The sequence below is a fragment of the Scophthalmus maximus genome, chromosome 6 (genome assembly GCF_022379125.1).
Source record: "Scophthalmus maximus strain ysfricsl-2021 chromosome 6, ASM2237912v1, whole genome shotgun sequence".
NCBI classification, from domain to species: Eukaryota; Metazoa; Chordata; class Actinopteri; order Pleuronectiformes; family Scophthalmidae; genus Scophthalmus; species Scophthalmus maximus.
The window spans coordinates 12,116,331-12,144,092 of NC_061520.1; the positions used below are offsets into that span (position 1 = coordinate 12,116,331).

The window sequence follows — 27,762 nt, forward strand, 5'->3', positions numbered from 1 at the left end:
CATCCATCATGTTATGTCCAGGGGAATTCACACTGTTCACAGTTTGCTCTCAGATCAGTGATTCCCAACCAGGGGATGTATGATAATATATTGCGGTACTTGTGTGTTTGTACCCCAGGGTGCACGTCTGCAGTTACCTGTCACCCGTCACCCGTCACCCGTGTGTGTGTGTGTGTGTGTGTGTGTGTGTGTGTGTGTGTGTGTGTGTGTGTGTGTGTGTGTGTGTGTGTGTGTGTGTGTGTGTGTGTGTGTGTGTGTGTGTGTGTGTGTGTGTGTGTGTGTGTGTGTGTGTGTGTGTGTGTGTACGCAGTAAATACAGCATTTCACTATTTAGCAAGCGGACAGAAGAAGTTGAAAGCCAGTTAAAACAATCAGCAGGAAATTATGGATCAATGGTCAAATATCTGAAAGTACTTGAGTTCATTTGAAAGTGCTGTGGGGTTACGTCTGACAAAGAAAAGTAAAAGAACCACTGTACATATAATTGAATCTGTTCTTCAAATTCATTTATCCTAATAACGTGTGTCTATGAGGCCGAAACTGAAAAATCACCAGAACGACAAATGAATCTCGACTCGCTGAGTGATTAATGTCGACTGATACAGCCCACATCCATGAGTCAGCATTAACCATCTTCAAACGGTTTTACTCTTTTAGCCTGATGTCTACATTTGCCCAGTTTCTGTTCATTTACATATGCTGCGACTCGGGGACGGAGCAGCTCTGTGAGACTGGCTTTTCTCAGTCTTTAATGTCCCGGGCTGTTGCAAGTGGCAGCTTGTTGATAGCAGACTTTCCTTTCACAGTCGCTTAAAGCTCAGGGACATTTCAGTGCTGTGATATCACAGGTGATGCACAGCCGACGCGAGTATTTACTCAGCATTTATTCAGGTCTTATTGCTTGGGTTTATTATTCCTTTTTCTTCTCTCTTAATAACTAATAACTAATAACTAATAAAAGATAGTTATATACATTTTTTGGCCAAATTGACATAATTTGAATGTAAATAGAGAAAATTAGACCACTGTTAAAAGTATTGTGAGTAGCGATGTGGGACATGCGAGCGCACGTGTGAACATATATCCGTGCAGGAGTATTTTCTGACTAGAAAAAAAAATTGTGCCTAATCAGGCTTACTCCCTTTTATCTTTTGAGCACCCAAAGTGATGAGGCTGATTAGTCTCTCGACTCAAACACGGGGGAGGGGAAGACGTTTTGATAAATGAATTGATTAGAAACCCAGAATTCACCTTTGTGCTGCAAACCACTGAGGCGAGTAAGAGACCTGAAGGGCCCCAGCTGCAGCCGTGTGTTGGTTAAGGCATTGGCCGCCGTCATCAGTGATGGCAGCTGGGTCCCCTGCTCTATTGTCCCGGTGCGATGGAGACCAGCCTCGTCAGAGAGCCCCCCGTGTGTGATTTGGGGCTGATTTGGCTCAGATGAGACAGATGCTCCCCTCTGTAAATGCTCAAATTACTGATGTTATGTCTTTTTGATGGTGTGCCATATAAAACATATAATGTATATGGTAATAGAGATATCACACATTGTTTTTCTTTATTGTCACTAAGAAAAATAATCCAGCTGTTTTTAGACACAAGCTGTGGAAAATGTTGTGCAAAAGTTCGTGTGGACATTTTCTGGAGGTTGGGATGAAGTCAGCGGGAGATGGTCAGAGTCAGACACGTTCCCGCCAACAGGAAGAGAGATTTCCTACTCTGACTTTTTCTGGAACTTTTACAAGGGGGCTGGCATGACCAGTTCAGAAAATATCCAGCGCACATTTGCGTTCTCACAAACAGCTCCTCCGGAAAATTTGAGGAAAATGTCCAGACTTCAGGACATGTCTGAAAGCAGCTTATGAAAAAAACTCTAGGTAACTGATTCAGTGACAATAAGCCCTATGTTACATTTATTGCCTGTGATATTGAAATGTATAATAGTTACATATGTCATTAGTTTCCTTGTGTGTATTGCCAACATACAAGCAAACTACTAGCTCATACACACACACACACACACTCAGTGTATATTCTACATGTACAGTAATTGGGACTTTTCTTAATGTTTTCTTCAGATGACATGGAGGCCATTCCCGTGAAGCATTTTGTCAAACACATCATGGCGCTCTATAAGAACAACCTACAGGGATTCGCTGAGGAGTTTGAGGTATGCTGCAAACACCACTTGATATCAATGATGATCAGTTTTCATCGTCTACATTTGCCACAATGTTTTAATTGTGACTCCAAAACAAATCAAAGCACGTTCGTCGTCTTCAGTCGTGCCGACATGTGTGGATTTTAGTAAAAAATTCTCAGCAACTATTAAAGTGACAGCCATAAAATGTGATACACACTTAAATGCCTCAGGATAAATTGTAATAACTCTGGTGATCCTCTGACTTTTCGAAACAAAATTAAATTCTTTCGAGTGCTTCAGTTTATCTCCAAATACCCGTTGACTGCTGACATTACCATCAGCCTCAGCTCTACTTTAGGTTTGATTCTAATTAGCACTCAGTATTCTAACATGGTACATGGGGATGGTTTACATGACAAAGATTATTTATATCTGCGTGTCATCAGCGCGTTAGCATTGACGATGTGAGCGTGTCAGTGTGCTGACATTTGTATTTGGCTCAAAGCAAAAGCTCTGACTAAATTCAGCCTCACAGAGCCGCGAGCGTCGCCACAGAGTTTCCTTTTCCTCATTTAAGTAAGTTGTGATACACCGCGCGGCACAGCTCAGCACAGTTCATGTCCCCGTCTTTTGTGCAAACGCTGTCTGCAAATAGGCCCACGTCTGAACACCGGAGAGAGACTATTTTCTACCCCCGTTCGTGTGCAGGGTTACTGATTTTGAACAGATGGTTGACGGAGAGACGGAGAGAGAGGAATCTAGAGAGACGGGGGTAATTAGAGATGGTCTGTCTGCTGGTTGACTGGCTGGGAACACACTCTCTGTGTAGCCAGGTTAGAGAATGAGGCGAGAGCTTCGCCCCTGAGAGGTTCCCTTTTAATTGGGGTCATCTGATGTGAAGCTTGTGTGTGTATCATTTAGAGAGAGAAAAAAAGCACTACAGTGAAAATGTGTCGGAAAGCATTGTTGTCTATTAGGGGTGGGTGGGTGCACCGTGGTGTTGTGAATGACAAGAGGAGAAGGTGATCCTCCCGGAGACTTGAGCTCAAACCCCGGTGGCAGTAAGCATCTGCTCTGCTGAAGTGCCCTTGACCAAGGCACTGAACTCCTGCCAAAAAGTTCTGCTCCGCAGTTCATCCTGAGCTCTGAGGTCCTCATGCAGGAGGCGAGTTCAGTAAAAAAGGCCAATAATAATATCAACTTCTTTAAAGATAATAATTCAACTAAATCTCCTGTAAAAAAAATGTAATCTTTCCGTTTCTTTCTCCAGGAGGTTCAACGCTGTACGGCCGACCTGAAAATCACAGCAGAACATTCCAATCACCCCGACAACAAGCACAAGAACAGATACATCAACATCGTGGCCTGTGAGTGAGCTGTGAAATCTGATTATGATGTGTGCTGCTGCAGAATCCAATACTATTAAAAAAAAAAACATGTTTTCATCCTTTTTAATAATTCACACAAATATGTCGATGCTTTTCCCCAGATGACCACAGCAGGGTGAAATTACGAGCTCTGGCGGGGAAAGATGCCAAACATTCAGATTATATGAACGCCAACTATGTGGATGTGAGTTTTAACGACCACTTGACATATCAGAATCATTTAAGGTTTTTGTTTTCTTTATTTGCTTTAATATCTCTATATTTCGTTTTATTTTTTGTGTTTGCAAGTTTGTCTAATTTACTTGCTGAACTTTCCCGAATGAAACCAAGAGTGGGTTGTGTTAAGAAACAATTCACGGTGCTGAATGCCACGCTGACTGTTTCATTTTGAGGTATCAGAATCATAAAAACAACAGAACCAATAAAAATGGGATATCTATTTAAAAAAAAAAAATTTGATTAATATATAAATATTTACAATATCTGTGAGAGAAAGGAATGGATGTCTTGTGTCAGTGAACCAGTCATACGAGCTTGATCAGGGGTTGCGGGTGATTGATGCGATATTGATCACATATTGCTGGTAACTGTACTCCACGACTGTCCCGCTGCAGGGCTACAACCGCCCCAGAGCTTACATCGCTGCCCAGGGTCCGCTCAAGTCCACGTTCGAGGATTTCTGGAGGATGGTGTGGGAGCAGAACACTGGAATCATCGTCATGATCACAAACCTGGTGGAGAAAGGCAGAGTACGTTCACTTTTATCACTCACTGACTGAACACAGAAGATGGGTGACTTCATCACTGTACTTAAATGTGTCAGAATGTCATTAATCCAGTGTGTTGTGTCCCTCCAGAGAAAATGTGACCAGTACTGGCCGACGGAGAACAGCGAGCAGTACGGAAACATTGTGGTGACGCTGAAAAGCACCAAAGTGCACGCCTGCTACACACTGCGGCGTTTCCTGATAAGGAACACGAAAGTTAAAAAGGTAACTGAAGCTCCAGAAAACTTTACTTTTATCCGGCGAATCTTCTTCGAAGCTGCATATTTGGGGATGAAAAGTTGTATTGGGACTTTTGTGACTCCAGAAGAATCTGTTTGAAGTCTGACAAATTGACTTAAGTCCGTGTCAGCTGGGTCTGAATACTACAACAAGTTTGAACATGAAAAAAAAACTTTGGTTGTGCAGTTAGAACCGAGATCTCACCAGACCTCTGTAGCCCACTCTTCATCTCCGCTTGAGGCTCGAGACTCAAGGCTACATCAGCTGCTTAAAGCACAGTACAGGCGAGTCTCCAACTGATCTGTTAGATACGTTGCATTGTGGGTAATGTTGGTGTCAGGTTTTGGCAAGGAACAAGATTGTGTGGGATGAAAAAGGTGATTACTCCCGATGTCATGGTGCTTCGCTAAATCGGCGGAATACTCCTTTAAGGAATGTACTTCAAAGTAATTCAGGTACTTGCATATTGGCTTCACTTTTCCGGACCCGGTGACTACGTCCATTTGTATACACAGTCCACGGTTGCCACTCGGGTGTGTGTGATGTGTAAATCTTCACTTAGTGAACACTACAGTTCTACTACACGATAGTTATGACCGTGCTGATGATTTTGGGCTCTGTGTACAATAAACGACGGGTCTGCGTTGTGTTCTCACCAGGGCCTCGTCTGCTCTTGCGTTTCAGAGTCAGAAGGGGAATCCTAAAGGGAAGCTGAACGAACGCACCGTGGTCCAGTATCACTACACTCAGTGGCCTGACATGGGAGTACCAGAGTACACGCTCCCCGTGCTCACTTTCATCAACCGCTCGTCCGCGGCTCACGCTGCCGACATGGGCCCCGTGCTGGTGCACTGCAGGTACACAGCGTTATTACTGAGCTCCTGGGCTTAATAAGTGTTACACTTATGACTGTCACACGCTCACATTTGCTGACCTGGTCGACGGCTCCCTCTATGGTCCGGCCGTTACGCTCATATTGCTTCTTTTTTTGTTGTTGCCCTCTGCTCTTTCAGTGCAGGGGTTGGGCGCACGGGAACCTACATTGTCATCGACAGCATGCTTCAACAGATCAAGGACAAGAGCTCGGTCAGTGTCCTGGATTTCCTCAAACACATCCGCACACAACGGAACTACCTGGTGCAGACTGAGGTGAGAAAACCCTGAATCATCAGCTCGCGCTGCAAAACTGGCATTGTTTCCCCCACATTAGGAAAGGTCAGGATTAAAGATTAATAGGCAGTTATGGAAGCTCGGTTCAGTTCGATACTCTTGGCTCGAGTAAAGGTCACACTTATACAAATTTACTGCGGCACAGTACAAACTGTAACGTACTCACCACAATACAGATTAATGCACAAACACCACAATAGTGGTGTGTGTATATATAGATGCCCCCTTCTCCCAATATCAGTTTTGTAAGTGTGAAATCATGTTTATTAAATGTCAAATAGTCCAGTTTAAATTCACAATTGTTTAATTTAAAGATTATAAACCATGTACACGTAATGTGCAATATTTTAACTGTGTTTGTATATCTGATAAAATTTAGATGACGATGCTCTGGATTTTCTATAAGTATCTACTTTTTCTTTTTTCACTTCCTTACTTTAAACCATATTTTTTTTTCTTTTCTGTGTCCCTAACAGAGACTGTTTGTGTTCATACTTCTGCGTTTTCACGCTTCTTAAAACTTCAACTTCATTTTATTTTTGATGCAAATATCGTACATTTTACTCCACTACGTTTATTTTAAACATTTAGTTACTTGTTACATTGCAGATTCAAATTAGCCATGCAAACTATGATCAATAATAAGTTATGATGTGCGATTATAGATGAAGTAACTCAACACAACAACAGCATGAAGCGATGCAGCAGGACAGATCTACTGATTTAAGTGCAGTGCTATGTTTACATACATCCACACAGCAAATATTCACATATGTGATTAATTTAGATGGATGTATCGCAAATCATGTAATTTATCCGATTTTTATTTTTTATTTTTTATTTGAATCAATCCCTGTTGTCACATATAGTTTTGAACACCGATACCGTGTCCCCACAGGAGCAGTATGTTTTCATCCACGACGCTCTGATGGAGGCCATCCTGAGCAAAGAGACGGAGGTGCCCGCCTGGCAGATCCACGGTTATGTCAACAGCATCCTGACGCCCAACTCAACAGGCCACACGCGGCTGGAGAAGCAGTTCAGGGTGAGGCTGACTCGCCCCCGTTAGACGAGCTGTCACCGTCCGCGCTGACAGCGCCGGGTGAAATTCAGGCGATCTTCGGATCAGAAGCTTGTTAGCAGCTTTTTTCGCTGTGGCTTCCCCCGTTTCCAGACGGGAATAGACTGAGGGCGACTCTGATGACGGCTGTATTAAAGTCATGTCTGTCAACCCTGCCGCCTCGCGCAAAGCCTGGTGAATGTCTCATCAAGCTCCTGCTCTTTCAGCACCAGGAGAGACAAACTCATTTTATTTCCCGCTAAATGTCATTTCCTCCTGAGTGTCACATGCTCTTTATTTACGTAAGAGACTGAGCTATTGTTCTCGGCCGTTACACAATATTATATATCTTTTTTTTCTCGTGTCTGCTTTTAATTTCCAGTCGACGATTTTCTGATCTGCCGGTCTCTGCTTTCTCTCTCACCAGCTGCTAACTCAGTGCAACACGCGCTTCGTGGAGTGCTTCAGTGCCCACAAAGACTGCAACAAGGAGAAGAACCGCAATTCCTCGGTGGTTCCCTGTGAGTATCTTATCTGTTCTAACCACAGCGATGCTCACGACCGAGCTGCGGTTTCAGAGAAGGTCAAGGTCGAACATGTGATCCTGCCGAAGTCGGTTCGCAAAACAAGAGAGGATGAAGTTTTTATCAAAAGCATTTCTGACCAATTCCATCTGTCCTCTGCTGATAATCTTTCCCTGAAAAACAATCAGAATCAGAGTCGGGGACATCTTCAAATGTGGTTTTTCCTATTTTTCAGTCAGTAAATTATTAAAGACAGTTCATATTCTAAAATTAGAATCTATTTCCATAATCCTATAAGTTAATCTTTCTACGCCTTCTTGGCTCCCTGACAGGAAACAGGGGTGCTTGTTGCTATAGCAACAGTAGAGGACTGGTAATGAATGTGTGCATTATCAGGCAGTGCAATATTGTCGAGCCCGGCTTTGTGATTTAAGGCGTGTGTTTGTTTTTTTCTTCCCATCTCTCTGCCTCTTCACAGCGGAGCGAGCGAGGGTCGGACTCACCACTCTGCCCGGGATGAAAGGAACAGATTACATTAATGCGTCTTACATAATGGTACAGTCGGCCTCTTTATCCTTCCTTTTTTTTTTATAGATTCTAATTGACAGGTCGACAGTTCTTTATGATCATTTCTGGAAAAATGAAAAGTAGTCTTTTGTCGGTCGGCTTTCAAATTGATGGTACATGGATTGTATTTAGTCCTTAGCTTTTCTAGTCTTAAAGACTTCTCAAAGCACTCTACAGCACAAGTCACATTCATACACTACCAGAAGAGCCGCCAGAGGCAAATCATAAAATTTCTGCCCAAAATTTCTTTCACAACCATCCATCATCAGTGTGTGGAAAAAACGTGTGAGCTTCAGAAAGACTAACCGCTCGCCTCTGTCACCTCAGGGTTACTACAGGAGTAATGAGTTCATCGTGACCCAGCATCCTTTGCCCCACACCACCACCGACTTCTGGAGGATGATTTGGGACCATAACGCTCAAATTATCGTCATGTTGCCTGACAACCAAGGCCTGGTATGAAACGATGAAATATAATAAGATGGTCTTCTTCTTTTTCTTGAATCAAAGTGTCTTTGTTTAATTAGTCTCCTGGTTAATTCAGATTCAGGGAAAAAAAAAAAGTATATTATTATACAGTGAAAAATAAACATTAGTGAAAAATTCTAATGAATATAGTGCTCGTGTTGCTCTTCCTCCGCAGGCTGAGGATGAATTTGTTTACTGGCCGAGTCGGGAAGAGGCCATGAACTGCATCGCCTTCACCGTCACGCTCATCAGTAAGGACAGACTGTGCCTCTCCAACGAGGAGCAGATCATCATTCACGACTTCATCTTAGAGGCCACGCAGGTACCCGCCTCCTCCTCCGCCTCCTCACATGTTCCCCACACAGTGTTTCAACCTCGAAATGTGATGATAATGTCATACTGTGGCAGGTGTGTTGTTGACACTTCTCCCGTTTGTGTGACAGGACGACTACGTCTTGGAGGTGAGACATTTCCAGTGCCCTAAGTGGCCGAACCCTGACGCTCCCCTCAGCAGCACCTTCGAGCTCATCGGTGTCCTCAAGGAGGAGGCGATGACTCGGGACGGCCCCACCATCGTCCACGATGAGTATGTCTGTGTTTACCTCTGTCAACACAGGAAAAGTCTGTTTGTAAGGCCCAATGCAAGAACAGTGTTTCATAATGAGTCCAGGTTCACACTCTGTTGCGTGTTGTGTGAGGTGCTGTACTAAGGCTCCATCCTGATCTAAATTTCGAGGGTTCAAAAGTGGTAAAAAAAATTACATTTTTGCTTTTTATTTGCTAAACGCTAATATTGGGCTGCGACTAACTTTCGATTATTTTCTTCATTCATCGATTTGTTGTTTGTTCCATGAAATGTCATGAAATGGTAAAAGGAAAACAAAAACAACGTTGAGGGTGTTTCCCAAACCCCGACATGATGTATGGTTTTGTCCACAAACCAAAGATATTCAGTTTGCTGTCATAAAGGAGCAAAGAAACCAGGAAATTGTCCCATTTAAGAAGCTGAAATCAGATCATTAAGACTTTAAATAAAAAAAGACTTAAAGTAATTAATTGATTATCAAAATAGTTGGCGATTGATTTAGTAGTTGACTATGAATCAATTTATTGTTGCAGCTCCACTGTATTATTTGAAGTAGTAGGATGATGAATAAGGAACTAAACGCTGAGTGTTCCATGAAGAGTTTTGACTCCTGGCACATTTACCAGCTCTGAGAATCAGCCGACAGCGGCAGAGATGAACAAAAACAACATATAGTCCCATAACAACTTCCACCGACTTCAGTGAGCTCAGCTTCTGTTAGTGAAAACAGCAGTGAGAGCGTCTTCACTGAAGGTCCTCACAGTCAATCGTCTTACTCAAGCTGTCACAGTTGCTAACGTCAACTTTCTGTATGGAAATCACACTTTTTATAGTTTAATTTACAAGTTAAACGACGCAAGTTGTCATTTGATGCGATGTTTGATGACACATCGTAGTAGATGTGGTATGAGACAGACGCGTGTCCTACTGAGCTTTTTTCGATTCTTCCCCTCAGGTGTGGAGCAGTGTCGGCGGGGATGCTCTGCGCCCTCACCACTCTCTCCCAGCAGCTGGAGAACGAGGGCGTCGTCGACATCTATCAGGTGGCGAAGATGATCAATCTCATGAGGCCGGGAGTCTTCACTGATATAGTGAGTAAAAGGCAAAAAAAACAGAAAACCCCCTCCATGTTTCTGTCCCAGGCTGAAAACCCACCTGTTCGTGTTCAGACTGCACCACGTCCTTGATTAGAAAATTTAAAAAATCTAAAAGGGAGCACTTGAAACGGTTTTTGCCAGTTGGAAAATGGTTTATGTTTTCTAATGATTCTTGCACTTGTTGGGTAATAGCTTCCTGGTTGAATCACTAAATGAATGTAATGTAATAAGAGCACTGAGAGAGCACGGACCAAACTGAGTGTTGATGGCCACAGTGGGCAGCTGCTTTCAACCAGAAAAGATCAAGTTTATAAAGTGATATGTCAATACCGTGTTTGCAGCTTGTTCTGCTGCCCCCATGTGGCCAGAGAATATGTAAAAATCAATTAATACTGCTGAACATATCAAACACTTGCCTTAAAATAGCTCTATGGCCACTGTGGAGGAGGTGACCCGTGGTGTTAACCTCTGTGTGTGTGTGTGTGTGTGTGTGTGTGTGTGTGTGTGTGTGTGTGTGTGTGTGTGTGTGTGTGTGTGTGTGTGTGTGTGTGTGTGTGTGTGTGTGTGTGTGTGTGTGTGTGTGTGTGTGTGTGTGTGTGTGTGTGTGTGTGTGTGTGTGTGTCCAGGAGCAGTACCAGTACCTTTACAAAGCCATGCTCAGCCTGGTCGGTACCAGGGAGTGCGGCCTGAGCCCCATGCACATGGACACTAACGGCGTGGCGGTGATCGCAGACGAGTCGGACCCCGCGGAGAGCATGGAGTCGCTCGTCTGAGGACATTCTGACGGGCACTTACTTTGTAAAAACCTGAGAACTTTTCTGAGGCCTTTTTTTGCCAGACTATTGATTAAATGAATAACCTTATTACTTTTTTATACTGATAAAGGTTTTTTGATATTTATGTTTTGGGGGGGGGGGGGGGGGCGGTTGTCCTTTATTTCTTGTCTTAAATGTTATCCTGCTGAGCGTTTGCACCTGTTTTAAGTTGACGTGAGGAAGAAAGAAGAAAAGAAAAAAGCAGCTCTGTCCGGTTTGCACTAAACTATCAGTGTTACTGCCTACATCCAGCAAGAGTTCAATTCTGGCTACACGACGACAAGACTGGGATGTCTGGAGCCGCAGTGAGACGAACCGGGAGGCGTTCAAGACGAAACGCGGCACCACAACGGAGCCCAGCATGCATTGTCACTTTGTCACCTCGACGAAACAAAACTGTTCTGAGGCTCCGCTCCCACACGCGTGAAGAGACTCTGACCTGCCTAATATTCACATACTGTCCAAATATCTCACTGCTGTCGTGTGTAATGTACCTATGGCTTATTTTGTTTAAGTGTGTTACAACATGTAATGTGAACATTTATTGCTTTTTTAGAGGGATTTATATTGTTATATTGTTTTGGAATATATCCTTAATAGCCAGCCAATGTTTATGTTTTTTTCTTTTAGTACTTTCGTCCACTGTTTTTTTGTGTAGATTCATATTTTTTGGAGATGCTGTAGCTTTTCATCAACGGCCTACACGACTCCACGGGTTTTATTTATCAGCATTTTCACGCTTTTGCACCCTCAACTGTCACAAGCTCAACGGTTACGACATGCGATGGGTTTGTGTTGACACAATGCAACGCCTGCAAAAAAGCATTTGCCCCCACACTTAAAAAAAATCTTCATGCTTTTGTTTTGCAACGTTGAGTCACAGAGGATGTGATGAGGGCTTTTGGCAAATCTATCAACGTGAAAACAAATGTCCGCAAATTGGTCAAAATGAACTACTAGTTTAAAATGGATTATGGAGTGACATCAATTGATACAGGAAGTTTTCACTTTAATTCACTCTCGAATCTTTGTAGATCAAAGATTGACTGCTTCTCTTTCTGACTGTCCTGTCGAACTGTGAGTGAGCGGCTGTGTCCTGCCACTAACTCTGGACCGGATTGAGGTCTGGACTTGATTATTTTCCCCTTCAGGACATTAAAATCAATGTTTTAAAAACACTCCCACATAGTTTTGACTTTGTATTTGGGTTCACATCAATCTTGAAGGAAAGTAAGACTTGCAGAGGCTGCTGCAGAGCGACATCCTCACCAGGCTGCACGGTCGTGGCGCTGTGTTACTTTTCACATCAGATTTGTGAGGATGTCCTCCCTTGGAACATTTGCAGCTGTGCCTTACTCTATTTTTTTTGTTGATGCGATTCGGAAATAATTTCCTCTCTCAATTTGTACTGATTAGAAACTTGTCCCTGATGCGTTGGAATATTTGATCAGTTTTCATGTTGACGGTTTTTGCCAGGAGACTTGACTAAATAGCGTTTGGACTTCTAACATTTTTTTTCCCCACTTAGTTTCCTGCTGTACAAATTTCACTTTGACAGCAGCTTTTTTCTTTTGATCAGTGCCCCAAAAAAAATCCTAATTACATCCACTGCGACTCAAAATTGCAAATGAATAAAACATGAAAAAGTCCAAATGGTTGGGACTACTTTTTACTGGTAGTGTAGATGTTTTTTATTTTATTTTTTTTTAATATGGTGGCTTGATGCTTTATTTGTAACCAAAGATGTGGTTCCAGTTTGTAACATGCAAGTTGGTTTTGTCCTGAAATCTATTTAATAACTAGAATATAAAATCTAAATGGTGCAGTGCAGATTTCCAGTGTCCAAGGTGAGAATGTAACCAGAGTCAAACATGTTTCTGTTCCCGCCTCACAGTAGATAACCAGAGGACACGATGCTTTCCTCACTCCGCACATTAGACTAGAAGATACAAGAATTTGTATTTTTTATTTGGGCTGATATTCTGTCTCCGCACTATTTTGTGGCTAATAATTCCCCTTTTTAACCCTGATTTACTTTTTTTTTTTTTCATTTTTTCTTTCTGCTGATAACATCTGCTTCTCTATTAAAGGGGAGTTTACTAAGTCCAGTGAAGATTCTCCAACATTTGGAGGAAAGTCCAGATTACCGATCACTAAGTTCAGCAACACAAGCTTTTCTTTGCTGCAACTATTTTTCCTTTCTTTCTTTCTTTTGTATGAACGCCAGCGTCGTCTGGGTTTGATATTTCCACGCGTTTAAAACGTGAGTGCTTGGTTTGCTTCGAGAACAAACGACTGACTTCAATCTCACTTTTGTGATTATAGACAGACTTATGTATTTTCCTACAAAGATTTGGTTTGAGCAGTGGCCCCTGTGACAGATTGTACTTCACTCAAAATCTCCACTGCAAAATTCGCCAACGTCCACAATCACACCTGCCCCTTGCCGGTGTCCGGACCACAATGTTGTGACGGAAAGTGCAGGATGTCACCCTCAGTGGATCCAGTCAGGGTGCGTCTGACTTGTAACTTAATAAATGATAAACTGCTCATGTTTATATAATGGTATCATAGCCATATATCCCTATGATTCTGTTATATATCATATTATAGTGTCATATTGTTATTGAATAGGTAAACTGTATTGCTCTACAATTAAAATAAAGTCTGGGTTTTTTTCGGATGCACAGCATCATCATGTCACATCCAACCACTGATGGGTGGTTTTTCATCCTCGTGGCCCCCTGGTGTCGGTCTGTCACTTCACAGCGGTTCAGATCCATAAGTAAGTCAAAGTGGCAACAACACCACATCTGAAAATACTCAACTAAAAGTCCTGCATAGAAGTATCAGCAACACAATGTACTGGAAGTACCAGTGTATAAGTACTTTTTAATGCAGAATAGCTCATATTGGATTATTACTACCATTGCATTAACATGGGAGTGTTAATGTTGTTGCTTTTTCAAGGTTTCATTTGAACTCTTGCAAATCCAGACGTCTGTGTAACCGTCTGGCTGCGACTTGAGCCTCTGTTTCTTTAAAAGTTTGGATACTTTACTCCATTAAAACGGATGCAGATTTATCGCTTATCCATTCCTGTTTGCACCTCGTCCATAGATGTAGCGACGAATGTCACTGGATCATTTTAATATGAAAACTTTAGATATGGGGGCAGCCTTTTCTATGATTTTGCGGATATTTGGATGTTTATGTGGAACATCTTCAGATGACACTGAGCCTAAAAGTGTGTCATACCTGTGTGTTCAACTTCAACAGCGAGGAAGTAGCTGAAGTACATTTCATATATTCCTACAAAATGCACATTTCCGTATTAACATGACAAGATGATGCACATGTACAATAATTTTTATTTAGAGGCAACAGCTCTTGCATATTACAACTGTTGGCTTTTCATAAGGCAAAAGCAAGAATGAATCCACCAGCTAATTCACACAGAAAACAGAAAGCGTTTGGGGAGGGTGGGAACCCACAGGCATGCAGCGATGGCTCAGAATGCAATGTACAGCATTTTTTATATTTATATATATATTTATATAATATATACAAAACAACATTGAGACCCAAACAAATGCCAGACATCTCATTCTACACAGTTACAGAACAAAGACGGACCAACCTTTTTTTTTTCTTTTTTCTCAATAAAAAAAAATATTTTTGCTCTTTTCTCTGTAAAAGTGCAACTCAATTAAAATAGAACCTGTTCCAAGGCCTTTTTTAATGTTGAAATAAAAATAGAATCTCCCAAGTTATCAAAATGGAGCTATGAGAATATTGCATCTCCAGAGTACCCACGCGTTGGAGTCCAAGATGCCCGTTGAACCGTGTCTAGTTACTGAGATGAGATCACACTGTAGCGTCGACACATGGTTAAAAACGCAGGTCTGGACTAACTGTCGATGTTGGGAACAGTGAGTAGACGACAGTTCATCTGTAGCAGCCGCAAACAAATACAGAGGTTTATTTTGCAGTTTGAAGCAGTTGGCATTCACTTAAAAACGGACAAGACAAAGAAAAGGGTCCACACACTCATCATCACGACAATGTACCATTAATGAATGTAGAATACGACAAAGAAGCGCCATATAGTTTTTGCATTGGACGGGGACACACCTATTAATCTCACTCAACAGTTTCAAACAAATGGTTCTCCATATTGCTTAGTAACACATAGAAATGAATTTAGAAATGAATGAAACAAAGATAGGTGCTATCTTTATCAGGGCACAGCTAAACTGTCAATCATGGTTATTTTTTAAACATTTTTTATTTTCGATTTTCCTCAGTATAAGTACTATTTTTTTTTTTTTTTTAATAGTTAATAGTTCCTTCATAGGCATTTCGAGCTGACAAAGAGGTCCTAGGGTGGCTATCTGAGTTGGTACATGCATCGGTAACCAGGCTAAAGTCAAAAGTGTTAAAGGGGGATGGGGTCGGGGGTGAGGAGGCTCGGGGGCTGCGGTGTCAATGCCCAGGCTCTAGTCGTCCTCCTCGTCCTCCTCGTCGCTGTCCTTCATGGAGATGCCCTGCATGCCTCCTTCCCTCACGGAGGCGGTGGCCTCCTCCAGCGTCAGCCTGTTGCGCACCGTGTCGTACATCTTGCTGTTCAGCGTGGAGTCGAGGACGCCCTGCAGGCGGAAGTCCCTGTACTTCTTCTACAAGCCGGGACAGAGAGAGGGAGAGAGAGAGAGAGACGTCGGGTGAGCGTGGACGCAATGACTTGTGGGTGTTTCCTATCAACCTGCCAGATTTGCTCATTTTTATTGACCTTCGTGATCCTGATGAGGATCTTGAGCTGGTAGACGTGGAGCTGCTGATCCATCCGTTCAGTGAGCCAGGTCCCCAGCAGGTTCATGGTGGCAGTGTACCATTGCTGAAACACATAAACACAACGCTCTCCAGCAAAACACACACTCGCACACATACTCAAGACCTCATCACGTCAAACTGACGCCCCGAGACTAAACACGTGCAGCCGCATGGAATTGACATTAACAGTCGAGCACCGCCGCGTGTGCTTTCCGGCATCACTTCGATTAAAAACCTCTGTGATGGGTTTTTACATTTCATCTCACCCATGAGCACAATTCATGAGGATTAATGTCGAGTCTCGGACCCACTTCACGAGACGCTCGTTCGTGCATTTCATCGGTCAGAATCGCCTTCAGTGCAACTTTACCGCCTGTGGTAATGTGAGAATGGAGCCATGTTCAAAATAACTCGTTATTTTATCATGGATCAATGAAACAATGACGTCCCTGAATCCTTGGTTTCAAATCTTAAACACCGATTTAAACTTGCATCAAGTGCATCGAGTCACGATCAAAGCTAACGTTTAGAAAAGCTTTCCTGAGTTATTATCTATTTAATTATTAAGAGTTTAAAAATAACATATGAGGTAATGTATCTTTTGGGAAACACATCTTCACTGTAAATATGTATCTGTGGTAAACAGCTGCTGAGCTGAGCCTGGTTAGTCTGACACTGTCCACAGGAAACACAATCTACCACATCAAATTGTTGTTTTTACACTTTTTTTCTTCCACAAATGAAACGAACAAGTTGTGGTGGAAAGTATATGCACATCTACTCAAGTAAAGTACTTGAGCGAGAAGAATTTTCAGGTACTTGTACCTTGCTAGTATTTTAATTTACTACTGTTACTTTTTGCTTTTGGACAGAATTGCTGGACATGTTGCTCCACTCACACTTTACCACCTTTTCACAAACAACACATATGAATATATGATTATATGATTATGTGATGCCTTGATTGAACAATCCAACAGTTTGACACGGTCATTGCATGTTTGCACATTAATCATAACCATCCAGTTATTTAAAAAAAAAAAACAACTCAATAAATACTCTTACTTTTGATACTTTACGTCCATCGTGCTGCTGATACTTGAATTTATCAAACATCTACCAATGAGATTGAATAAACTACTCTGAGATATTTCTGAATTCATTATTGAACTTTACTTAGGACTGGCGAGATTTAATCAGATTCAATTAATACATATAAAAACTAAGTCACGTCAACTGTTCAATATGGACCTTGTGGTTTGTGTCAATGAATGTTCCCAGCAAACACACACACGCGCGCACCCACGCCTGCATCCGCAAACAGGGCTCTGAAGAGTGGAAAATGGGCATTTTAGAGAAACTTACTCTAAGAGATAAAAAAAATTATCTTTAGAGAAACATTATTGAAAGAGAAAAAAATCCACAAAGTATAGATCTGTGTTGAACTGTAATTTCCCGTTGAAAGACTATAAAATGTTTTCAATATTTTGTAAAAGCTGCAGGGCCCATCGGTTACTGAAGGCAATTAGGTTTTATTTATCATTTTTAAACACATTCCGGTTTGCATTTAAAATTCCCTGCACTAGAGATAAAAAATAACAAAATAAACTATTATGGGAATTGAAATCATAGCTCTGACACAAATTCAGTAGAAAAAGAAAAATAGAATGAAAGTGAGTCGATGGTTAGCAGGCGGGGAGCAGCGGTGCTATTTTCTTGTACCTCTCCTCTCCTTTGCTTTTGGCGGTTTTCCCAGAACTATGCGATTTATCGAAGTCACAAGAGAAGAGCACCCACAGTCTAATAGAATCAGTCGCCATACGTCCAGTACCAAGAAACTAATTCAACTTTAAACATGTGAGTAGGCAGGAATGCAAGAAGGTTAGTGGGCCCCAGATCGGGAGTGTGAGGAATTTGTTTGTTTGGTTGTCGTGGTTCAGCTTTTTGCTTTATCAGGTGGATGGTTAAAAGGTTTGAGGCCTGGATATGCAGATGCCTGTCCACTTCACAGTCGAGTTGAGCGTGCAGTGCATGCAGACCTCGCGGGTGGCTGGGTGGCAGAGTACAGTACGTGCTACGGAAGACTGCTCTATGTGCAAATGAGGCAGAACTCTGAGGAGGAGGGTCATGCTAGAAGATGTACACAGGAAGATTATTTGACTCTCAAAATCATGCCAACCAACATAATGTGATAAAACAACGCAACGCAACACTAGAGATAAGTGCCACTTTTTTTTTTTCCTTCTTTTTTTTTGTTTGAAGAGAGGAGGCAGCAGGAATGGTGTTAATCAGAAAAAGAGGGGAGATTAAAAAGGATTGAAATAAATTAGGGAAAGAAAGAGAGATAAAGTAGACCCTGTGCAACATCGAGGAACGGCTTGTTTTTTGTTGCGCATGCGTGCAAATGGCTGAATGGATGGAAGTGCATGCAAAGGAAAAGAGAAAAAACATTGATATCCTTGAACTGAAGAGTAAGTTAAAATGCTAAAACTCAAACATTCACAGCTGGAGGGACATTTATTAATCTAACGTGACAGTGCTGAGTAGGATTTCGGTGCAGTCCGGGGCCACACAGAGGACACGAGGGGGGGGGGGGGACTGACGACACAGCGTGGATCTCAAAGACGAAAGCAGACCCACTTCACAACAGCATCACTCCTCGCTCCCAGACAACAACAACAACAACAACAACAACAGAAATGGATCTGGCAGAAGACTCCGGCTTCTGCGGCAACACGTACATAGTAAACCAAAGGGAGACTCGTGAGTCTCCTGGACGTCACTGCCTCACAGAACTGAGAGTCGGTCAAACACACAAAGCCGTCACACGCCCGTCGAGGCACAGGTCTGCACAAACAGTTTCTGAATGACATGGAGCACACACACATCACGGCAATTATGTGTCGTTCAAATCACACATGGAGGACACATCGCTGTCAATGTATCCCGTGAGGATTATGTTTCCGTAAGTCAGTGCTCTCTTCACCCTCGATCACGCTGGTTCCCAACCTTTCCGGCTCGTGACCTTCTCAGTCATGAGTCGTCCTGCTCATGATCGTCCGTGAACCGTAAACGACTCAAGCGGCTTCACTGTCGCAGTTGTATTAAGGTTTAAACGCTGCTTGGTTAAGTTTTGGGGGTTTTTTTTGTCAGACAAAGCTGCAAACGTTTTGGTGCTGACGTTGAAGACGGAAGAGACTTTTGTTGAGGTAGTTTTATTCGTGGCCATATTCATGTGTACAGAAATATTGACTTTTACCAAAAAAAATCCTTAGTAACAAGTGACAGTGATTTTAGAGGGAAAGAAAATGCTAAAGATTTGATCGTTGCAGTTTTTCAGATGCTTTTCATTGTCTTACATTGGAGTAAATTACATATGTTTGGGTTTTGGACTAAAGTAAATGTTGTAATGACTTTTTTTTTTTTTTAAAGACCGAATGATTGATGATTGAAGAATGTACCTGCCTTGTGAATCAAAACTGAAACTATTTGTTGGTTGCATGCCTAATCGATTAATGACGTGCAGACAAAAAGTGATGCAGTGTACGTGAGCCTGTTTACAAATCACCTACACGACTCGCCTCTCTTCACAGTCTGTTCCTGAATCCTGAACGATGCGCAGGGAGTAACGTCCAACTCTGTTCACTACTTGGTCAAGTTGTGGAGTAAGTTTCGAGGTGCAGCTACACAAAGTTATGTATAGGATTTGTGCCAAGCTCATCCTCAAACGGGTGCAACAGGCGGACGACAAACCGCAAACCTACAGTAAGTAATGTCAGATGAAATTTACAATGATTCATGTTGCAGAAATGTTCTTTCGCTAATACGCAAGTCATCTCACAACCTCTCTGATTGATCGTGTGACCCCTGAGTGGGGATCTAGACCTCCAGGTTGGGAACCACCGCTCTAACAGAACAAGGGTATGTTCCATGTCAGCCCCTGAGTTTGACATCAGTATGACCCTCGAGACCATCCAGCGGTGCATCTCTCAACCAGCATTTTCACTTCACGTAGAAAAACTGCGTGGGTGCCTCCCCCGTGGACTGGACCAAGAGGGCTGAGTGCCAATTCTTCAGGCGGCTGACATGCTTCATGTGGAACGTATCGGACATCACACAGCACAGTGGTTGGCTACAAATATAAGTCTGTTTGCTGTTACTTCCAGAGAGCACTGCTTCAGATAATCCTCTTATTCATTTTTTTGAGGATGCTTTTATGGACTCTTTGGAAAGAAAAGTTTCCTTTTTTTTAATACACAAAGGCCCAAAAGCACTGTGGCAATGCACACCAGAATGCAGAGGGCAGCAGCTAAGGTTCAGAGAGAAGAGAGACAGGAGGAGAGAGGAGAGTGAAGAGGGATAGAGGATCAGAAAAGCCTCTTCTGTCGGGCTGAAACACATTTCCTGGTCTCAAAATGGAACTTATCCCTCCCTGCCCAGGTTGTTTTGCCACATTTTGTAAGGCCCCTCCCTTCTTGTGTGGAGGAGACGGCATCTTACTTACATCAAATAACCTTTCTATATACACCTCCTCATTGACCTTATCACGGAGAATATCCTGAGAGTGGCGCACAAAGGTCACGTAGCCATCAGCCACGTCCATGCCTGGTTTCTGTACAACAAAGAGAAGACACGCAGAAAGGTTGATTCAACTTCATAGTAATTTGTTCAACTATAAAACTAACTAGTATACAAACAAACAAACACACACACACACACACACACACACATGCTCACAAGCAAACGGAGGAGTAGGATGTTAAGAGACTTACAGGTACATCCACATATTTTGAGGCAGCTTTCACCTGAAATCACAAGAAAATTGTCAAACAAAAGCAGAGAGTTATTATTAGTCAAACGATAGGGTTGATTGTCTTTTAAAAGCTTTTGGTACGAGTGCTGATATGATATGTGAGGTTTGATGCCAAAGTACTATGTCCATATCAAAAGGTTACTATGAAGGATATGAACATGTTTTTCTTATAAAATGTTTTTTTTTTCCATTCAATTAAGACAAACTTCTTAAACATTACCAATATTATCAGTCATCTACTGACACAATTTAGTCACTATCCAAAAAGTAAAACAAAAAAAAAGCGTCATCTCACCGTGAAAGAGAGGAATGAGGAGAAGAGAGTGCCTTCGTCATATCTGGAAATCTTGGCCAACACACTCTCCAGAATGGCGACAAACTGAGAAACAAAGGAAAGAACAGGCGTCATCCACAGTTATGAAATCTTAACTTTAATAAGTTACAATTCAGTTTTTTTCTCCCTTTCCTTCTGATCGCCTACATTGCCTACATAATAAAGTGCCTCCACAGCTAATGTACCTTTGCAACCAGGAGCTGGATCATGTCCTTCACACTCTCCTCAATGAGCTCATCTATTTGGGAGTGGAACTGTTTCTGCAAAAAGGAAACAAAAAAGGCAGCCCTTCAACAAAAGCCTTCATGTTAGTGGATAACAGAACCCTAGCACATTGTCGTTTCTAATATGCATCCACTGTCCCAGGTGAAGGTTTTACCTCTTGGCCCATCTCCATAGCGCACAATTTAGCTGATTGGTCCTTGGCATCCACCATCACATTGAACATGGTGCATAATGTCGGAGAAATGCGGAAGTCGGTGGACTTGCTGCTCTTTGTCAGCTTGGACTCAAATGCCATCCTGGTGCTGCAATGTAAAAAATGCAGTTAAGTGTCCAATCTCAACATTTGGTGCCTCAAAGTGTTTCTGCTTCTGTCAGTCATTCTTCCACTCACGCACAGAAACAAGACGGACGCACGGCCACACACAAATACACACACACAAACACACACACACACACACCGCTTGACGCAGTTCTCGATCATGTTGCTTGACATGAGCTGGATGCGACTCTCGAGGTGTTTGGCAAACTCCTCCTCGGGCCAGTGCAGGTCCCTGATGAAGGTCTGGAGGGCGTCCAGCTTCCAGAAGAGATCCTCCGACGTCCCGGAGCCGTTACTGCCATCGACACCAAACACACAGACACGTACGGGTCAGGGGTCAAAGGTCACACTGCTGGATAGAGAGTCAAAAGGTGGGAAGGAGGGCGGAGGTGGGGTACTATTGTGGCAGGTGCAAAGGAGGGTGCTGTTACTCCTCTTCACCTAAACACAGCTCGGTTTTACTCCGACCATAAACTGACCGGTCCGTTCGAATGTTGGACAGTCAGTGTATGGTTGAAAAGGAGCAGACAGGGTTTACTGTCACAAATCAATAACCATGCTGCGTTGTATGATTATTGACTGGGATGTGAAGTGGCCACATGCAGGTAAAGTCACTGCAGATCCAGCAGCTAAGTCACACTGTGTCAAGACAAAGGAGGAGGGAATGGCACGTGAGAGAGGGCGTGTAAAAAAAAAGGAAAAAATGCATTTATCATCTTTCCACAAAAATAACGATCTCCAAATTAGTTTCATTTATCACAGGCCCTCTCTCAACATCCATGTCTCCCAGGCTGGTGGGGCCCCTGGAAGAAATTACCAAACAAACCATGCAGACCTCTATGGGCATCCTGAGCAGATGTGATTGGAAAAGTGTTGCAGGACAAACGTGGAACTGGGAGGGAAGGTGATAAAACGGAGAGGCACGGGTCTGAGTGCTCATGGCCAAGCCTCTCCGTATCATCATCTTCAACTCGGCTCACCCGCTTCTCTCCCAATCAGGCTACTAGCAGGTGGTCAAGGTCAGAAATGAACCTACTGTACAGCCATGTACGATCTACAGTCGAATCACTAAAGCAAATGTTTGTGGACAACCACTCAAAGGAGATACATATTTTTTAAAGAACAGAGATCTTGACTAGCAAACGTTTTGGAATGTGGGGACATACTGTTCGTATTTTTCTCAACAGTAAATCCTCAAATAGCTTTGGATTAATATATTCAGTTTTTGCCCTGTATCTCCGTACCTCAGCTTAACTGCATGCAAGCTAAGACAAATGAGAGTGTTTCAGCCTCTCATTTATGAAAGTAGAACCCCACCTACTCTAACACCAGAGTGCCCTTGGCATGAACATGAACAGTATATTCACTGGTGAGACAGAATATGCTGAATATGCTTTGTCATGTTACTTTGTTATTTATTTATAACATTTTGCATTTTTTAGATAGAGCCACATGGGACAAATGTGCAGTATTTTTTTTTTATCTGTCAAACATTGTTTTATTCTTCAGGATCTTTTATTTAGGGGCATCTTCATACCAAGGCAGTCTCTGCTTGCTTAATCATTTCTAGAGTGAACTAGTTGAATACACACTCAGAGTCATATATAGCAGCCATCCATGACGGGGTTGAAAAGCTAGGCATTTGTGGAAGGTTAACTGATAGTCCTGCTACTGGCACTGGCAGATTTGGTACTTTGGGAATTTGGAGGTTGACATTTGGTAGATTCACATTGGGCAGATTACTTGTTAAACTCCTGCAGAAAAAGACAGACAAAAAGAAAAAAAGTATCCATAACAGTGGAGTGGGAGCTGCAGAAAGCCATGTAACACTCATCAATAAAAGTAACGTAAAATCTTAAATTAGGCGACGACAGTAAATAGTGCACATGAAACGAGACTAACAGTACTTATCAAAGACACACATCATAAGAAAAGACCTGCAGAGTAAAGAGGGCTGGACTCAGGACGTACACATTAAATCAAATGCAGTGAAAGGGAGAAGCAATGTAATACAGAAAACAATAAACACAAGTAAAGACTAATCTTCTCATATTTTACATTCACACATTTTATATTGAATCTTTGCATTAAAAAATGCAAACGCAAATGGGTGAAAGCCAAAACAAATAAATAACATATGAGCAACAAAACAGACTGGAGGCCTTTTGTTTCTGGCAACATGTCAAAGCACACATTATGAATGTTAGTTCACGAAACAAATCAACAGAAATATTGGAAGTTGCCCTGACCCCAATGTGCCGAAGAGAGATTGGGAAGACACGTACATTAGTCAAAGACTATTTAGAGAATAAATAACCTATTTCCTCCACAGAAACAAATAGGTTATGCAGCCCACTCTTGGCTCATTCTTTAAGAGTGAACCCACAGGAAGCCTGGGTGAACATTACAGCTGCTCTCACAGATTTCCCAGCCTCCATGTTGTCAGTCTAAATATAAAAGACTTGCTTCTCCAACCATTCTACAGCCCAGCTATGAAGGCGGAGGCTCCTTACTTTACAGGCTCCCAGGACTCTCGCTCAAAGCCCTTGTGAATTGACTGTGCAATGGAGGACTCCATCAGATCCACATATCTAACCACCAGAGGAGCATACAGATCCTGAAGGTGTTTGTGGAACTTTCCATTGCACAGATGATCTGTGCAAAAAAAAAGAAGAAGGGATGAAAAAAAAAGAAAGATATTAGTGCCTATGGTTTGAGAAATGGCTATAAAATAAACGCGGGGGCGAGTGCAGAGGCTTACAGTCTGTCCGGAGGAAGTCGTTGAGCAGCTGGAAGAGAGGGAAGCTGTCCCAGCTCTCGGGTGATTGGATCTCCAGCGCGGCGTCCATGTCGATGGCGTAGAGGGCCAGGAAGGTTTCTGCATGCTCCACCATGAGGTCTGTCCACCAAGCAAACGCCTAGAGACACAGCGGGAGGGAAAGGAGGCGGTTGAACAGGGTCTCCAAGGAGACACAAGGAGGAAGGGAGGACACACACAACAGGAGCTTATTGGTCTTAAAAGGAAATACCATTGGATTTGTGAATGCTTTGTGAATGTTTGAGGAATAGTACAATATATTGGGATAGGGGCTTCTTATTCGCTTCCTCACCAACAGTTAGAGCTCCAATCAAATTAGACTCAAGTTAGATTGGAGGATTGATTCCATTCAGTCTGTTGAATATAAAACTAGTTAAACAGTTTAGCTTAGTATAAAAGCAGTTAGGTGGCTCTGTTCAACGGTAAAACGAAGGCCTGCACCTCTAAAGCTCACTGACTGATACGTTATGTTATATAAATATCATTTATATTTTCCCAAATGTCAAACTATTCCTTTCAATATGCGTTAGATGATCTGTTTTAGGAAATAATAATTTGTTTCAATAAATAATGAGCAATTGTTTTATGCTGGCTGTGGACTCGTTTGTGCGGTATTTCCTTTCAAACATAGTTTCACAGGAAGAAAAAGGACAAACCATCACAGCTGTGTGCATCACATCGTGTGTGTGTGTGTGTGTGTGTGTGTGTGTGTGTGCGCGTTTGTGTGTTTCCCATCACATACTCTGACATGGAATTCCCAGCCTTTATTGATTATAGGAACTTAAAGTCGGTGTTAATCATAAATCCAACTATAATAAGAAAACGAATCACACAGTCGGGTTGCATGTTCGTGCCTTGTTATATTCATGACAGTGTCAATCAGTTTAAGGGGAAAGCTGCTTTTCTCATGCACATGTGGAGCTCCCAGCATGCCTGCGTCTCAAGGTAAGAGATGAGGGCGTCCACCATTCACATCGCTGACGAACTGGTAGCCCACTAGATGTGAATGTGACTCATGCACGTCTTCGACTACGCAAGACTGCAGCACGCAGCATCTCTTTTGTGGGAGTGCGTCTGTTCCAATTAGTTAAGTGAGTCTCTGAGGTTTGGCGGGCCGTTTTCCAGCACCGTCAGGACTTCCTCGCCCTTTTGACAGCAGAAGTACAGTAGTTGCTTCGCTGGCAGTCTTGGCTTGGCTTGTTTGCTTATCATTCAGATTAACAGGTTGCCAAGCTCAATAAATGAAGCCTGATCCTTCCAAATTATGCTGCATGCTTTCTTTTACAGATTTGTTTCAGTTATTTTTCCCATCTGACTTAACCAGGACAATGGCAGTCAAAGCCGTACTTACCTGTCTACTTACCTGCCCACTCCCAACATTTTAAAAAGCTTGATAGTTTTAGTTTTAGACAAACGGGCAGCAAACAAAGATCTTCTCCATCACATTCAAGGAGAGGAGAGGCACTCTTATTACGGACAGGGGGTGATTAAAGAGGAGGATCGTAAACATTTCTGACAGGTGGGGGGGGGGGGGGGGGGGGGGGGGGGGGGACGCTCAAAGGTCGCTAGGCGGAGTGGCCTCCAACCTTTGATAGGGGTTAGGGGAGACATACAGGACCGTGAGAGCTCTACGGCAGACCCACTATTCAGCCACACAGACTATAATGCAGTAACAAGGCAACTGTGTCAAGGGACCAGTCCTGAGGGAGTGTACTGATGCTGAAGGGGGGGGGGTAGACGTGGAATTATCTACTGGACATGCACAGAGCTTTGTGGGAAGTTCCTCATTCAACTTGACTACATACCTCTTTTCCCTGCTTGGACAGTCACCAATCATATGACAGTGAGAACACAGGAAGATGTACAGAACAAATAATGTAATTTTTGAAGCATTTCTTCATTGGGTTTGTAAACTAACAATAGACAGCAGAGAGAGATGGAAGAGGAGAAGCCAGGGGAGTAATGCTTGAACAAGTGCGGACTGTGAAATTAACTGTTGGATGGAGGAGGGGGGGGAGACAAATGTTTATGGTGGATCAAACTTCAAAGGTTCACATGGAGCATACTTTGGGATATTTACTGGTTCAGCATGCTTGGAGAGAAAGGAAACCTCTTTATGGCCCGATGAACATGCTTTATGATCACAATTATGTTGTGCAAGCTATAGTGCCTTATCCTTTTTTTTTCCTTTTTAAATTTGTCTCACCTCTATGCCTAAAAAGCCCACCCACTGCAACACTATCCATGTATTCATTCTCTGCCTAGAAAGGTGCCTCTTGCCATAGTGGCGCACATGCCAAACAGGGGGGTCGTGATGGGGACTGAAGAGGGAAAAGAAATAAAAATACTGTACCGATTGATCTCCAGAACTTGTGACTGCCGCCTGTCAAGCATATTCAGAGAGATACAATAAATCTGCTTTATCTGCATATTCTACGATCACACTGGATCACCTTCAGATCTACACAACTACATGTTCATCATGCTGTCCATCAGCTCAATGTCTGTAGCAGCACATAGGATGCAAAAAGGGAAGCTGTTTTCAGTGGTGGAAAGTAACTAACTACATTTTCTTACTTAAGTACAGTACTTAATTTTTGGAGTTTTGAGGTATCCATACTTTTTTCTTGGTATTTACATTTAATGCTTCTTTATGCTGCTACTCGACTACATTCCAAAGGGGAATATTTTATTGTATATTATTTATTTAGTTACTAGTTTCGTTTCAGATTAAAGATTTACAAATGGACGTATGATAAGATTTTTAATGCACAATGGGTTATTACAGATTAAACAAATGTTTTCTCATCTTACAGAAAAGCATGTTTTATTTCAAATCGAGACTCCTCTGGTGGTTTAATTTAAATAAATAATAACAACTTTAGCACCGAGGCAGAGTAATTAACACTAATTAATTAAAGAGTAATTAATTTTCTGTGGAAGGAGGATGAAGTTTATTTTTTATATTTATAAATTAATTTGCTGATAATAGTTCAGTACTTCTACTTAAGTGGGATTGTGAATGCATTATACATGCAACACAGTTGTTTATTTTATCATTATTGTCAGGGTAATTTGACATAAGTAAAGGGTCCGAGAAGCTCTCCGCCATCTTTATATGTGGTCTTCAAATTGTGGCAAAACTAAATATAACATTATATGCAAACACAAGCTAACACGTACTGGCCTGTTCTTCTGTTTTGAATTCTGTTTACCTTCATGCCTTCTGTTTGTACTGGACTACCTTAAATATAATATTACCACTGTCAGCGCCTTGTTGCACATTGCAACACTGAACTATGAACTGTGATCAAAGGAAATTACTGCACACATTATATTATTTTCTGTCTAATTTAAAACCTCTGCTCAAACATAGTGCTCTGATTCCATGTAGCCATGGTCTGTCGAACACCAATTAGAGCTTTACTAAATTAAATTAATCTTTGAAAGGGTTTATTTTCTTCTTTTCGTTACCCATAGATGAAAGCAGCTTTATTTATAGACGACTGATGATAAGACTAACTCCCTGCTGTGGGGCGGAGTGAGATAAGAGTGAGAGTATAGAGGGGAAGGTGTTTTGAGGAGGAGAGGAGGAGAG

The 27,762-nt window shown here is 42.3% G+C and overlaps 2 protein-coding genes across 23 annotated transcripts in view; one reads left to right on the plus strand and one right to left on the minus strand.

Annotated features, from left to right (window-relative positions):
* Positions 1-13,508, plus strand: part of ca16b (carbonic anhydrase XVI b) — a 94,623-nt gene extending 81,115 nt beyond the window's left edge. Inside the window, exons 15-29 of the mRNA XM_035631555.2 lie at positions 2,079-2,170; positions 3,414-3,510; positions 3,633-3,715; positions 4,146-4,280; positions 4,389-4,523; positions 5,223-5,395; positions 5,552-5,687; positions 6,607-6,753; positions 7,196-7,289; positions 7,771-7,847; positions 8,187-8,315; positions 8,503-8,649; positions 8,771-8,913; positions 9,869-10,004; positions 10,637-13,508. Coding sequence (XP_035487448.1) covers positions 2,079-2,170; positions 3,414-3,510; positions 3,633-3,715; positions 4,146-4,280; positions 4,389-4,523; positions 5,223-5,395; positions 5,552-5,687; positions 6,607-6,753; positions 7,196-7,289; positions 7,771-7,847; positions 8,187-8,315; positions 8,503-8,649; positions 8,771-8,913; positions 9,869-10,004; positions 10,637-10,783 — 1,871 coding nt within the window. The 3' untranslated portion in view covers positions 10,784-13,508. The remainder of the gene's footprint in view (positions 1-2,078; positions 2,171-3,413; positions 3,511-3,632; positions 3,716-4,145; positions 4,281-4,388; positions 4,524-5,222; positions 5,396-5,551; positions 5,688-6,606; positions 6,754-7,195; positions 7,290-7,770; positions 7,848-8,186; positions 8,316-8,502; positions 8,650-8,770; positions 8,914-9,868; positions 10,005-10,636) is intronic.
* Positions 13,509-14,176: 668 nt separating this feature from the next.
* The window catches only part of cadpsb (Ca2+-dependent activator protein for secretion b), a 59,913-nt gene continuing 46,327 nt past the window's right edge, over positions 14,177-27,762 (minus strand). For 8 of the 22 annotated variants that reach the window (XM_035632442.2, XM_035632439.2, XM_035632448.2 and 5 more), the window contains 13 exons: positions 26,518-26,547; positions 25,970-25,981; positions 24,108-24,264; positions 23,860-24,001; positions 22,939-23,100; positions 21,486-21,641; positions 21,182-21,329; positions 20,988-21,062; positions 20,764-20,847; positions 20,428-20,460; positions 20,160-20,267; positions 15,615-15,719; positions 14,177-15,501 (listed from right to left, as the gene is read on the minus strand). In XM_035632442.2, coding sequence (XP_035488335.1) covers positions 15,325-15,501; positions 15,615-15,719; positions 20,160-20,267; positions 20,428-20,460; positions 20,764-20,847; positions 20,988-21,062; positions 21,182-21,329; positions 21,486-21,641; positions 22,939-23,100; positions 23,860-24,001; positions 24,108-24,264; positions 25,970-25,981; positions 26,518-26,547 — 1,389 coding nt within the window. In that variant the 3' untranslated portion in view covers positions 14,177-15,324. The remainder of the gene's footprint in view (positions 15,502-15,614; positions 15,720-20,159; positions 20,268-20,427; positions 20,461-20,763; positions 20,848-20,987; positions 21,063-21,181; positions 21,330-21,485; positions 21,642-22,938; positions 23,101-23,859; positions 24,002-24,107; positions 24,265-25,969; positions 25,982-26,517; positions 26,548-27,762) is intronic. The other 14 variants (XM_035632453.2, XM_035632456.2, XM_035632457.2 and 11 more) reach the window with 5 other exon arrangements.